This window comes from Salmo salar, chromosome ssa07 (genome assembly GCF_905237065.1).
Source record: "Salmo salar chromosome ssa07, Ssal_v3.1, whole genome shotgun sequence".
NCBI lineage: Eukaryota > Metazoa > Chordata > Actinopteri > Salmoniformes > Salmonidae > Salmo > Salmo salar.
Window position 1 is genome coordinate 40,455,838 of NC_059448.1, and position 13,718 is coordinate 40,469,555.

Genomic DNA, 13,718 nt, shown 5'->3' on the forward strand with positions numbered 1-13,718 from the left:
ACAATCACTTGTGTTGGTTGAAGCAATAATGACAAAGCGTACAAGGACACTGTGATGAGGGGTCTGCGTTGGGTCCCATTGGGCAGACGTCAATTCAATGCCAATTTCACTGTGGTTCAACGTCATTTCATTGAAACGAAGTGGAAACAACATTGATTCAACCAGTGTGTGCCCAGTGGGGTGTGTCAGTGTTCCAAAGTCCTGTGGAACTGCGTAGGAGTGACAGGAAAAGAAGAGCCTGAATGACCGACACAAAAGTGGAGAGAGTGAAAGAAAGAATGAAAGAAAGAAAGACAGAAAGAATGAAAGACAGAAAGAATGAAAGAATGAAAGAAAGAACGAAAGAAAGAAAGAGAGAAAACATGGTAAAATTGGGAACAGGGAGAGAGATGAAGAATGTGAAGAAACACTGTGCTGTGGATTTTTTTCCATGACTGAGTATAAAGCTTTTTTCAGAGTTACAGGGTTCTATGTTAGACTTCCCATTCCCTCTTCCTGGGGTAGCTAGCAAATCTTCTGACGGGTTTGTGTGTGTGTGTGAGTGTGTGTTTGCCTCCATGCGTGTGTGTGAGCACACTCTGTATCAACACTGGCCATCCTCTCCCAAGTCCTAAGTCCTCAGTCCTCTCCTCGCTCCCTGAGAACCAACACAGAGCGGACACAGCCTTTTCCCGCACTTTCATCTCATTGTCCTCAGGAGCTAGTGTTTTTACTGTCTATTCAGTACAGTCCACTTTGTACACCTTGGTTCTGTGAGGGTGGTCAGGTGGATGCGGACCACTCGTATGGCCGGCTGTGTCTTGAGGCTGGCAGTGGGGTCAGTGTTCTGTGGGCCCGTATTGCGTTGTGGGCACCTCGTCAGGGAGAGGGATCCTGAAATGGAAACCTGATCCAATATAGTACGTATGTAAAACAATAAATCCCACCTCATCCTCAGCTTCCCCTCCCTCCCTCCCTCCCTCCCTCCCTCCCTCCCTCCCTCCACCTTGTTTTCTTTAGGCACATGTTACTCCAAAACTTCTACAGTGTTGTGTCTAAGTGATTTGCTGGCAACCAAATATCAGAGGCTGTGTCTCAAACAACACCCCAATCCCTGTATAGTGGACTATTTTTGGCCAGCTAGTGCACCACATGGGGAATAGAGTATAATTTCTGACATGAGTCAGAAAGTCTATTTGGGAGAGGGTATGAGTTTGGATAAATGTTCCGTTTCCTGATCTTCAAGGGTCAAAGATAATCCTCTCACTCCAACTCCTCCTCCCTTTTCTCTGCGGTCTCTGATTGCTCGACCACTTCCTCTTCCTCTGCAAGCCCCGTCTCTTCCCCTTCCGTCTCCTCTCCCTGGCCATCTATTGGCTCCTCCTTGCTGGCTGGCTCATCCTCCTCCTCGTGGATGGCTGTGATTAGCTCGGCGGGGATGCTGAGGCAGTTAGGCGCCTCTCTGTCTGGTGTGTCCCGGGTTTCTGAGACGATGACTCTTGTCCACATTTCGTGGTTGTCCAGAAGGTGCTGAGTGATGGGACAGAACACTCTCCTCCTGCTCTTCTTAAGCTTCACCACATGCTTCTCTGTAGGGGAAAAAAATCCCTCAGAACAAAACCTACTACATCTCTATCCCCTTATACTGTACACGCAAACCCTTATCAATACATCCTCTGGACAGGGGTTACAAAGCAGGGTCTGATAACCTGGGAAGACCAAATACACTTAAGGCAGATCAGGTAGCCTCATGTATTTGAGGCTTCTGCATCTACTGCTAAATATAAACCGGGTCATTTGGGTCCTGGATGCTTATTGGCTGACTTGGTTTACTTGTTTACTGTTCTATTAATGTTGGTAACCAGCTTATAATAGCATTAAGGCTCCGCAGTGTTTGTGTTATATGGCCAATATACCACGGCTAAGGGCTGTATACAGGCAGTCCGCTTGGCGTCATGCCACTATACCTTATTGCTTAAATCCACTACATGCATTATTGATGGGCACTATATCAACAACTCAATACCTGGGCCATTTCAAGCTTAGCTTTGATTTCAATAGGTTTCTGTTAACGGAGTTCTTTCAACTCAAAGAAGTTCAACATGAACGTCAACATGCTCTTACGGGAACTCTCAGAGCTAGTCGACGCATCCTCCTCTGCTGTATCCTCCTCTTCCTCCTCTGTTTCTCGTTCCCCCACCTCCTCTCCCTCCTTCCTCCGTGCGTCGGCAGGGTCGACCCAGTTCCCCGGCATGAGGGCGGCGGAGTCGTAGGAGGAACAGAGCGGCCCCACAATGTGTGTGATGAAGGACTCCTGGAGCTTGGCGAGCTGTGGCGCAGAGCGGTCCATGAAGGGGCTGATGGGAAGGCCCAGACTCGACTCCTCATCGCCCTGAGGAGTGGTGCATTATGGGTAAACATGGCAGAATGTTAGATATAAGCGTCTGAAAACCCACCTCTTCACAAAGTATTTTGATTAATCCCACAGCACCCCCCTCTCAACCCCCCACCACCCCAAAAAGATAATAACCTTGATTTTATTAAACACTTGTACTTGTCTATTCATACTAGCATTGACTTTTCTGATAGCTACTTTACTGAGAAGAAATGTACTTACAATGACTGTGATATATGGTTGTCTCACCTAGCTACCTTAAGATGAATGCAGTGCACTAACTAAGTTGCTCTGGGTAAGCACTTCTGCTGAATGACTAATGTGAATATAATATGAATGACCTCTTTACATCACCATTTGGCACTGAAGAAAGTCAATCAATCAATCAACCAGCCAATGACATGAGGGAAATTAGAGTCAAATGCAGGGAGTCACAATTAAGGTACTAATACACAGAGAGAGAAAATGACCTTCAGAAATGATGTAAAACTACATTCAACTGCATTCTAACTGATGGTAGAAAACATATCAACATCTGTAACTTTCTCATTTTGTTCACCAGCCCGTCTCAGTCTCTAAGCTGGTAAACCAACAGCAACCACCAGTGCGCAGAGCCTGTGGGATTAGCTACTGAATAATCAAAGCTTAAAACTAGGTCAAGAACATAAACAGCAAAACACACACGTCTATCCAGCTAGAGGAAGCCTACAAGTGAATCTATAGGTTCAGTATTGGCTGACTGACAAGATCACGTATATGCATGTATAGCAAAGTAATATATAGCAGGATACATATATATGTGTCTGTTGACGTCAGGGGCTTTATACACTCGAAGTGGACCGCAGCAGGCAAGGTCTCCTGTTGCCATAGTAACCAGCGGAGCTTTCGTCAGTCAGTGCAGTGGATTGAAATGACTGTCTGAAGTGAAGAGGGAGAGAGAGAGAGCGAGAGGGAAAAAGAGAAAGAGGTGCTACTCTAGAGTAGAGGGTCGTACTGAACCATTAAAACGTCTTCTAAAGACAGGTGTCAAGGAGCAGGTAAAGTTACAACTTAACCACTGATACAGGGTCAGATCTTCAAGATGTTTTCACTGTGTTTATAGTCAGCGTTAGGATTGTGGGGATGCTTCTACTGACCCTAGTGTGTTTGTGTGTGTTTGTGTGTGTGTGTGTGTGTGTGTGTGTGTGTGTGTGTGTGTGTGTGTGTGTGTGTGTGTGTGTGTGTGTGTGTGTGTGTGTGTGTGTGTGTGTGTGTGTGTGTGCTCCCCTGTGTGTTATCCGTGTGCATGTCTTGACGTATAGTGCAGTCAGTGCAGTTGAGTGCTCTGTGATCTGATGTGTTGCTGCTGCTGCATCTCTGTCTGTGTGAACGAGGACTGTCACTGATGACACAAGTAGGTCAGCTAAACTGCAGTACAACAACACTTCCTCTCTCTCATCTTTTCCTCGCTCTCTCCTCCCCGTCTTTCCCCCTCTCCCTTTCACTTCCCTGCCTTTGTGTCTTTCCCGCCCTCCCCCTTTATCTTTCGCTCTCTTCCTCCCTCTCTCTCCAAGGACGCAAGCAGATCTGACATTTGAACGAGGGTTTGGGTTTTATCATTGAGTGAGCTCAGGCTTTGAAGAGACAGACAGACTGCGCTGTCAATCACAGTAGCACTGATTATAACCTACACCCTCGGTGCTCCGATCACTGTAGAGTGACATATTGTGCGTTTTGTTTGTCAACACATCAACAATCTAACTGTCTCTCCATCAATGCCAGGGTTCTCATTTTGAATAGATTATGCATTATGCAGTACATTGCCTACATACAAGGACGGTATGTGTTACATCAACATTACTGATAAAGACACAGAAGAACAAAAGTAGTTCTACATTTCACATTATTCCTCACAGGCAATGAATGGCATTTCTCAAACCTCTCATTGAGTAACCCCCAACCAGTCCACGTATTATATGGTCAACTAATCATCAAGCCACTCATTAGTTAAAAGTGTAAGCTCTGAAATACATCAAATAAGTGGACTGACTTGGGGTACCCAAGGATAGGTTTGGGAAACACTGGCATAGACTATTCCAGAACTGGTAGACCCAGTATGGCCACGATTCCACATCAGAGAACTTTGATTTGAATGGGAGTATCCATTGGTTCTATCTATTCTGATGGGAATCGTATTAACGGCCATTGTTTACGTTGCCCATGCATCGTCAATGGGCCACGTGGTGCATTCTGGGCAATTCTGGGACAAGAAGAGCACTCCTTCAAGGAGTGAATGGGAGTCAATTGGGCGCTAGTTCAAAAACCCAACATAAGCATGAATTACGTGAACATTAAGTACAACATTACAACCTCGCTCATCAACTCATCCTTGACCGCTGGCTACGTCCCTTCCGTCTTCAAGAGAGCGAGAGTTGCACCCCTTCTGAAAAAACCTACACTCGATCCCTCCGATGTCAACAACTACAGACCAGTATCCCTTCTTTCTTTTCTCTCCAAAACTCTTGAACGTGCCGTCCTTGGCCAGCTCTCCTGCTATCTCTCTCAGAATGACCTTCTTGATCCTAATCAGTCAGGTTTCAAGACTGGGCATTCAACTGAGACTGCTCTTCTCTGTGTCACGGAGGCTCTCCGCACTGCTAAAGCTAACTCTCTCTCCTCTGCTCTCATCCTTCTAGACCTATCTGCTGCCTTTGATACTGTGAACCATCAGATCCTCCTCTCCACCCTCTCCGAGTTGGGCATCTCCGGCGCGGCCCACGCTTGGATTGCGTCCTACCTGACAGGTCGCTCCTACCAGGTGGCGTGGCGAGAATCTGTCTCCGCACCATGCGCTCTCACCACTGGTGTCCCCCAGGGCTCTGTTCTAGGCCCTCTCCTATTCTCGCTATACACCAAGTCACTTGGCTCTGTCATATCCTCACATGGTCTCTCCTATCATTGCTATGCAGACGACACACAATTAATCTTCTCCTTTCCCCCTTCTGATAACCAGGCGGCGAATCGCATCTCTGCATGTCTGTCAGACATATCAGTGTGGATGACGGATCACCAGCTCAAGCTGAACCTCGGCAAGACGGAGCTGCTCTTCCTCCCGGGGAAGGACTGCCCGTTCCATGATCTCGCCATCACGGTTGACAACTCCCTTGTGTCCTCCTCCCAGAGTGCTAAGAACCTTGGCGTGATCCTGGACAACACCCTGTCGTTCTCCACTAACATCAAGGCGGTGACCCGATCCTGTAGGTTCATGCTCTACAACATTCGCAGAGTACGACCCTGCCTCACACAGGAAGCGGCGCAGGTCCTAATCCAGGCACTTGTCATCTCCCGTCTGGATTACTGCAACTCGCTGTTGGCTGGGCTCCCTGCCTGTGCCATTAAACCCCTACAACTCATCCAGAACGCCGCAGCCCGTCTGGTGTTCAACCTTCCCAAGTTCTCTCACGTCACCCCGCTCCTCCGCTCTCTCCACTGGCTTCCAGTTGAAGCTCGCGTCCGCTACAAGACCATGGTGATTGCGTACGGAGCTGTGAAGGGAACGGCACCTCCATACCTTCAGGCTCTGATCAGGCCCTACACCCAAACAAGGGCACTGCGTTCATCCACCACTGGCCTGCTGGCCCCCCTACCTCTGAGGAAGCACAGTTCCCGCTCAGCCCAGTCAAAACTGTTCGCTGCTCTGGCACCCCAATGGTGGAACAAGCTCCCTCACGACGCCAGGACAGCGGAGTCAATCACCACCTTCCGGAGACACCTGAAACCCCACCTCTTTAAGGAATACCTAGGATAGGATAAAGTAATCCTTCTAACCCCCCCCCCTTAAAAGATTTCGATGCACTATTGTAAAGTGGTTGTTCCACTGGATATCATAAGGTGAATGCACCATTTTGTAAGTCGCTCTGGATAAGAGCGTCTGCTAAATGACTTAAATGTAAATGTAAACATTACAAATCTTTCCGAGATGTGAGATAATTTACTTTGTCTCTGCAATATCGTATAGCTTTGGAATTGTGACATTACGTACTTTTGAGGAAAATAGGCAGGTTTGTCGACTCATACCCTGACTTTTAGAAGGGATTGCATGACGATTAGCTTAGCAACCACGTGACACAGCATAACAACGTGAACGCGATTGGTCGACAGTCTGCCGGGTGGGGAGTTATATGCTCCTCCATTCATTGCCCAATACGATTCCTATCTCCTCCTTTCTCTAATATATCTGCCTACACGCTGATCGCTTTCTGACATCTTAGAGTCGCTCTTCGTGATCAGCGGTGTGGTTGCTAGGCACTCGTCCATCTTTTTTTTAAAACATTTTTTATTTCACCTTTATTTAACCAGGTAGGCTAGTTGAGAACAAGTTCTCATTTACAACTGCGACCTGGCCAAGATAAAGCAAAGCAGTGCAACAGAAACAACAACACAGAGTTACACATGGAATAAACAAGCGTACAGTCAATAACACAATAGAAAAAAAAGAAAGTCTATATACAGTGTGTGCAAATAGCATGAGGTATGGCAATAAATAGGCCATAGTAGCAAAGTAATTACAATTCAGCAGATTAACACTGGAGTGATAGATGAGCAGATGATGGTGTGTAAGTAGTGATACTGGTGTGCAAAAGAGCAGCAAAGTCAATAAAAACAATATGGGGATGAGGTAGGTAGATTGGTTGGGCTATTTACAGATGGACTATGTACAGCTGTAGCAATCGGTTAGCTACTCAGATAGCTGATGTTTAAAGTTAGTGAGGGAAATGTAAGTCTCCAGCTTCAGTGATTTTTGCAATTCGTTCCAGTCACTGGCAGCAGAGAACTGGAAGGAAAGTGGCCAAAGGAGGTGTTGGCTTTGCGCATGACCAGTGAGATATACCTGATGGACCGCGTGCTACGGGTGGGTGTTGTTATCGTGACCAGTGAGCTGAGATAAGGCGGAGCTTTACCTAGCATAGACTTGTAGATGACCTGGAGCCAGTGGGTCTGGCGATGAATATGTAGCGAGGGCCAGCCGACTAGAGCATACAGCTCGCAGTGGTAGGTAGTATAAGGCGCTTTGGTAACAAAACGGATGGCACTGTGAAAGACTGCATCCAATTTGCTGAGTAGAGTATTGGAAGCTATTTTGTGGATGACATCGCCGAAGTCGAGGATCGGTAGGATAGTCAGTTTTACTAGGGCAAGTTTGGCGGCGTGAGTGAAGGAGGCTTTGTTGCGAAATAGAAAGCCGATTCTAGATTTGATTTTGGATTGAAGATGTTTGATATGACCAATGAGCAGCATTGCTACTGGAGAGTGGGCTGTTTCCAGGCACCTGTACCTCTTCACACTGAGCAGTACTGTGATGGACTCATGAAGTGGCCTGCCTTCTATTTTAGTCCCAAGTGGAGCACATTTCAATGTCATTTGATGGAGAAATATAATTGCCCCTCTACGCCCTCTCAAGTCTGTCATAGCTATTTATGCAGGAGGTAGTGTAATGACCATTTCATGATTAGGCAGTTTCATGGGGGGGGGGGCATGGGTGCACAAGAAAGATAGCAACAACAAGGCAACTGTATACATGTCGTCCCCCACAAATTATGCAGCGCCCCCCTTGGACCAATCATTGTAATTTTGTAAATGTTGGATCTGCATGGCAAGATGCATCTTTCACACAATTTCCCGTCTGGGGATCAATGACGTTTATTTAATTAAATTCAGGTCACCCTAGTGGTGGCTACTGCTAGCTAGCATGAGGACGAAAAGGGCAGTTTTCCGGGAAAACTAGCAGTATTTCAGGCTTCTCGATGGAGCAGTGTGGGCAAAGGTCAAATTTGGAGTACAGTGGCATATCCCATTCCTGCATTGAGGTATGTTTTCTGATGCACATCTCGCGCCGGCTCCACGGTTTCTTAATGTAACCATGATTGCATTCTGACCCCAGTGCAGCTCAGTGTAAACAAGCGTAACGGTAGGGTCGGTATCTTCTGGCAAACCTAGACCTAATAGATGTACCTGTTCATAGAACTCATTGACGATGCCCTCGGTCCACTGTAGATGCAGGTCCTTGTGTTTCAGTGGGCCGTTGATGTCCGCCAGTTTGATGCACATCTGACACACCAGCAACCGGTCGTTCTCATTGGACCAGTCGATTCCCGAGCAGCCATCGTCACCCACCTGGAGAGAAGCAAGGGTTAAATGAATCTCAAATGTCTTTCCTCGTGTCCTCACATCCTCTATCCCTACCTCCTTTCAACCTGTCAGAGAGAAGCAAGGAGAGCATAAGAGGAAAAGTTCTGAGTAAACAAACCTTAGATCTTCTCCTACAGGCTTGTTACTGACATACTGTCAGTTGTCAATCACCAGAGAACATGACACAGCGCTTCAGTCCATTCAGATACGTTGTACAAAGAGAAATGTATAGATTAGAAGCTCATGACCATTTGTTGTGTTTACCTTGGCGTTGAACTCTGCCAGGAAGTCAAAGTGTTTCTTGAGGTCGGTGGCGAGGATGGCCTCGATGACCAGGAAGCGGAAGCGTTTGAACTCCACATGCTCCAGGTTGCCCAGGAAGTTGTACTCTGGCCGGGACATGAACAGGTTCCAGGCCGACGCAGCGTGGTGGTTCTCTAACACCGAGCGGTCGTTATATAGCACGGCCTACAGGGGGAGACAGAGAGCAACATGTCACTCATTAGTTATCATTGGTGCATCTCAGTGGTCCCTTTGTCTTCCTCCATTTATCTCTTCAGTGATCTGAGAAGAACACAAGATATGAAAGTATTATTGGTGGACATCTACCGGGACTTTGCTTTCACCTTTCCAGTTCCTTTAGTTAGATCCATCCATCCATCCTCTCCATCCTCTCTCTCTCTTCTTCCTCCCTCCTTCCCTCTCTCCCTTCCTACCTGAGGAGCGCTAGTCGCCACGAGGAAGGCGTTGGTCCGTCCAGGGTGGTCGTAGTCGTGCATGGCTGCAGCCACATACAGAGCCATGAGCTCCAGTGATGGGATGAGGCCAGACAGACATCCATAACCCTCCTCCATCACCGCAGACATCTTAGAAACCAGGAACCCTGTATGGCCTATATGGCTGGGGGTGAGGAGCCCACTGTCAGAGTCTGGGGACACACACACACGGGGATAGAAGGGTCAGAGAGATAAATGAGGTGAGGGGTGATGGACATTGTCGTAACAAATCGGAAACTTTAGCACAAAACACTTGGGTCAATGGGTGTTGTGTGTGTGCGCGTTAGCGTGCTAATGTGTGGGCAAATGTGTGCATGGGATGACATGAGCATCAGAAAACAACATGAATGACAGACAGCCAGCCACCCTGCCCCTCAGCCATCAGAGTAGGCCATCTGCCAGCCCAGTCAGACAGGTTGTGTAAAGAACAAACAAGTCAAGATCAGCGTGTTGACATTGGTGTCTGTTGTGTTCCTCTGGAAGAGATAGGCTTCTATGGAACAGCTCTACATAGAGAACGAGAACGAGAGGTAAAAGAACTGTCGATGACTATGAGCTAACGGTCATCTGATCTCACTGGAAACACTGTTCAGGGAACTTCCACAGCCTCCGGTCTGCAAACTGTAAGGCTGATGTAAGACAATATTATGCCATTTCACATAAGCTACTGATGTGGTTGGTGTGTATGAATTAATATACAGCAGCTAATTGAGCCCCAGAAGGATGCCATCAGCAACAAGCATACAACAGTAGGCTTATCGACATAGGATATTAGCCTCCGTCAGAACACAAAGGAATGGAGAGTGGAGGAAAGGAGTGTGCGCGCACGCGAGTGTGTGGTTGCGTGTGTCCGTGCATGTGTGTATGCTTGTATTTGCATATGCGTGTGTGTGTCCTCACCAGAGTCGGAGCTGTGGTCTGTGAGGAGGTTGGGCAGGCCTGGCACGGCCTGGGTGGTGAGGTACCACACGGCATGGAGCACATCAGTGGCATGGATCCTGTTGTGGTCTGCATGGAGAGGGAGAGGAGATGCCTACTGTAATACTAACTTAGTCCACTGGATGATAAGGATGCCTCACAAACCATACAGAGACAGGTGGAGGTAGAGGGAACAGAACTAGTGCTGTGATTGCATTGAGAAAGCCAACACATCCCTCTTGTGGATAGAATAGGCAGTGCTACCACAGCTGCACAGAGTTTGGATTACGGTAGTTTCAATCAAATGTTTTTGATATTCTCGAGTACTTGATGTAACTGTGTGTGTATTTTCAAAGCATATTCACATAGAGGATTGATGGTAACGTTTGCTCACATGGGATATCCCTGTATCCGTTCTCCAGAGCATGGAAATAGTTCATGAACTCCTTGACAGGAATCTTGAACGTCTCAAACAGTCCCGTGTCCTCAAACAGGCGGTAGGAAACCTGGAACACACATAGAACAGCCTTATCCCATCCACCTAGTTAGTCTCTTCACACCTGAAGCTGTGATCCTGCTCATGGGTCTTTCCCCGAAATGAGTCCCCTTTGATATTTTATGTAGAAATTGTGCACCAATATTGAATTAAAAGCCTGTTATATTAAATCAAGTGCACTTTAATATAGACCAAATGGAAAATTCAATACATCTGATTGTTTTATACGATTAAAGACTTTCTGCAAAATTCTGCATTTTGACATGTCCATCTGTGTATAACCGTGTGAGAACTTTGGGTCGACAAGGGAGGGGTGGGTGGAGAAAGTTATTTTTTCCCACGCTACAGAAGGCTATATAGGTCCACTAATACAGGACTAGTAAAGGCCCAGTGCATAACCCCAGCACCCCTACTTCCTGCGGCTATGCCTCTGTGCACCGTCTGTGACTTCTAGCAAGATTTTACTTAATCCCAAAATGTTCACCATCATTGTAAAACCGTAGTTACTTTGTCGCTTCGATAAAGTCATTTCTAAAGCTTATTATTTATTTCATGTGATTATGGTCAGCCCTGTTAAGTGAACTGAATTCTCGTTCTAATATGGTGAAACTATTCCTTTTAAATATTTGTTTCAAAAGAAAAATGTAACATTTAATAATCAAATCATAGTGTAAAAACAGTGAGCTGGTTCTACTCTTTCTGCCTATTTTCTGGTGTTTTGTGGTAGGAAACTGAGTGGGTCGAGTGTAACACGTCAACCCTGTTACCCAGAGATAGATAGACAGGCTAGACGTGTTTTAAAGTAAAATCTCACTTTTAAGTGTATAATCTGTTCCCTCATAACCAATTAATGTTGTTGACACATCCTATACTCGTATTTGTGGCCAAAGCATAAATTGGAGAAGAAAGACACTTTGTCAACCCTGTTACGGTCAACCCTGTTACTTTATTTGGCACTTAATAGGCACTGTTATTATCTATGCAGTCACTTTAATAACTCTACCTACATGTATTTAATAACTCTACCTTATTTAATTCTTATCTCTTACTTTTCTTTTAGGTATTTTCTTAAAACTGCATTGTAAGTAAGGTCTACACCTGCTGTATTCGGCGCATGTGACAAATAAAATTTGATTTGATATTATAGTCATTTTTTTATGAATCTCTTGAGATGAGAGAACATGTTTTTTATTAAGTTGAACATGTGCTATTCATGACAGAATGTTAAAATTAGGTGAAATAGAAAGTTGTTTTTCACCAAGTTACACTTCCGAAATGGAACTCATTTCGTGGAACGACCCTACTGCTGTCTTGGTTTACAGCACACTGCAATTCCAATTACTTGTAACTTCTGTTTCAACCAGTAGATGGCAGTGTAATCCCACCCAATTCTCACAGTGCTTTATTCACAGGCATCCCTCGATGGACAAATCGGTGAGCAGATTCCTCTGTCTATCAAAGCCCCTAAGTTATGGAATAGCTGTTCCTGTCAGATAAGAGAGGCACACACCATTGAGGCTTTAACATCACATTTAAAACCCCACCTTTCTAGCTTGGCCTTTAATCAGTGACTGTTTTAACATCATATGTGTTTTATGTTCTTTTTATTCATACTTTTTACTGCTTCCTGTTTGCTTTAACTATTTTTCATTGCATTGTCGTAATGTATTTTCTTAATTGTGTTGCGATTTTAAATGCATTTTAAATAAAGTTTGATTTAAAGTCTGAGCCATTCTCTCTTGGTTCACGATGGACTGTTTTCACCACAGTATTCTTACCTGTTTACCTATCCTTACCTGGATGGGTCTGGGTTTTTCTCACTTGGCTCTACAGTAGCTAACCTTACCTGACTGAGGATGGAGCCTAATCTCTACCTGGTTGAAAACGATCCACACCAAGCTAAGTCTCACCTGTTCTCACCTGACTAAGGCTGTTTGTATCCTTACCTGGCTGAGGATGCAGCCAGACTGTCAGTGTGTCTTCTCCGCCAGGTTGAAGATATGCTGTACTCACTGGTTGTCACCTGGCTGAGGCCTGTTCTCACCTGGCTGAGGCCTGTTCTCACCTGGCTGAGGCCTGTTCTCACCTGGCTGAGGATGCATCCTGAGCGGCCGTGTGTTTTCTCCACCAGGTTGAAGATGGGGAAGTTCCAGCTGTTGAGTTGAGTCATCAGAGGATCCAGCTCTGACATCACCAGAGGCTCTGGGGCCAGGATAGGCTGTGTGTCCTAGAGGTCAGGATCAAGGGTAATTTCAAGTGGCTATGGGTAATAGTATGTTACAAGTAGGGTAGTGTACTTTATAGGGAAATAGCGTGTTATTTGGTAATTGCTCTTCGAATCAAATGCATAATTTCATAATGTGTTGATTGATTGATATTGCAGCCATGAAATGTTTAGCATATTTGTAGACCCATTTTCATTCCACTCAATGCATTTCTATAGAGGAACCTACCTCTGGAGGTGGCATTAGGGGTTGCAGGACGATGCCCTCAGGCTGGTACGACCTGCACCCGTCCTGGGTGTCTGAGGGCTTCATGGCCCCCTCCCCGTCCTCCTCGTTCTGTGCAAAGTCACTGCTGTCACTGTGGTTGGTCTCGTAGGTGCTCTCACAGTCTGACGACGCTACTGCCGGGTCATCTTATAGGACAGGACAGATCAGGGGTCAGGGGTTAAGTCAGGTGGTTGACACGCTCACGACGTGGCAAATAGAAATGTAACACTAAGAGAGAAGACATATATGGAGAAGTAGATAAGTGTCCTTTTACTACTTACCAGGGTGGGGTATTCTGTCCCCTTTGTCCATAGATCCCTCCCCATGGCTCAGCCTGCTGTACGGTCTACCACAGCTGAGAGAGGGGACAAAGGACAGATAAACGAAGGATATTCAAAACACGTAAACAACTACGATATGAAAAAAGGCTATACATTTCTATCTAATGGGAGAGGAGAAAAGAGAACAAGAGGATAAGCGAAGAGTTAACCACA

The 13,718-nt window shown here is 46.0% G+C and overlaps 1 protein-coding gene across 2 annotated transcripts in view; it reads right to left on the reverse strand.

The window, feature by feature from the left end:
* Window positions 1–984: 984 nt before the first annotated feature.
* LOC106609188 (cGMP-inhibited 3',5'-cyclic phosphodiesterase A) overlaps window positions 985–13,718 on the reverse strand; it is an 80,589-nt gene continuing 67,855 nt past the window's right edge. Inside the window, exons 6-15 of one of the 2 annotated variants that reach the window (XM_014207699.2) lie at window positions 13,506–13,579; window positions 13,186–13,370; window positions 12,819–12,959; window positions 10,631–10,742; window positions 10,219–10,326; window positions 9,169–9,470; window positions 8,807–9,010; window positions 8,366–8,527; window positions 2,104–2,371; window positions 985–1,568 (exon numbers count right to left, since the gene is read on the reverse strand). In XM_014207699.2, the coding sequence (XP_014063174.1) occupies window positions 1,243–1,568; window positions 2,104–2,371; window positions 8,366–8,527; window positions 8,807–9,010; window positions 9,169–9,470; window positions 10,219–10,326; window positions 10,631–10,742; window positions 12,819–12,959; window positions 13,186–13,370; window positions 13,506–13,579 (1,882 nt within the window). In that variant the 3' untranslated portion in view covers window positions 985–1,242. The remainder of the gene's footprint in view (window positions 1,569–2,103; window positions 2,372–8,365; window positions 8,528–8,806; window positions 9,011–9,168; window positions 9,471–10,218; window positions 10,327–10,630; window positions 10,743–12,818; window positions 12,960–13,185; window positions 13,371–13,505; window positions 13,580–13,718) is intronic. The other variant, XM_014207700.2, reaches the window with a different exon arrangement.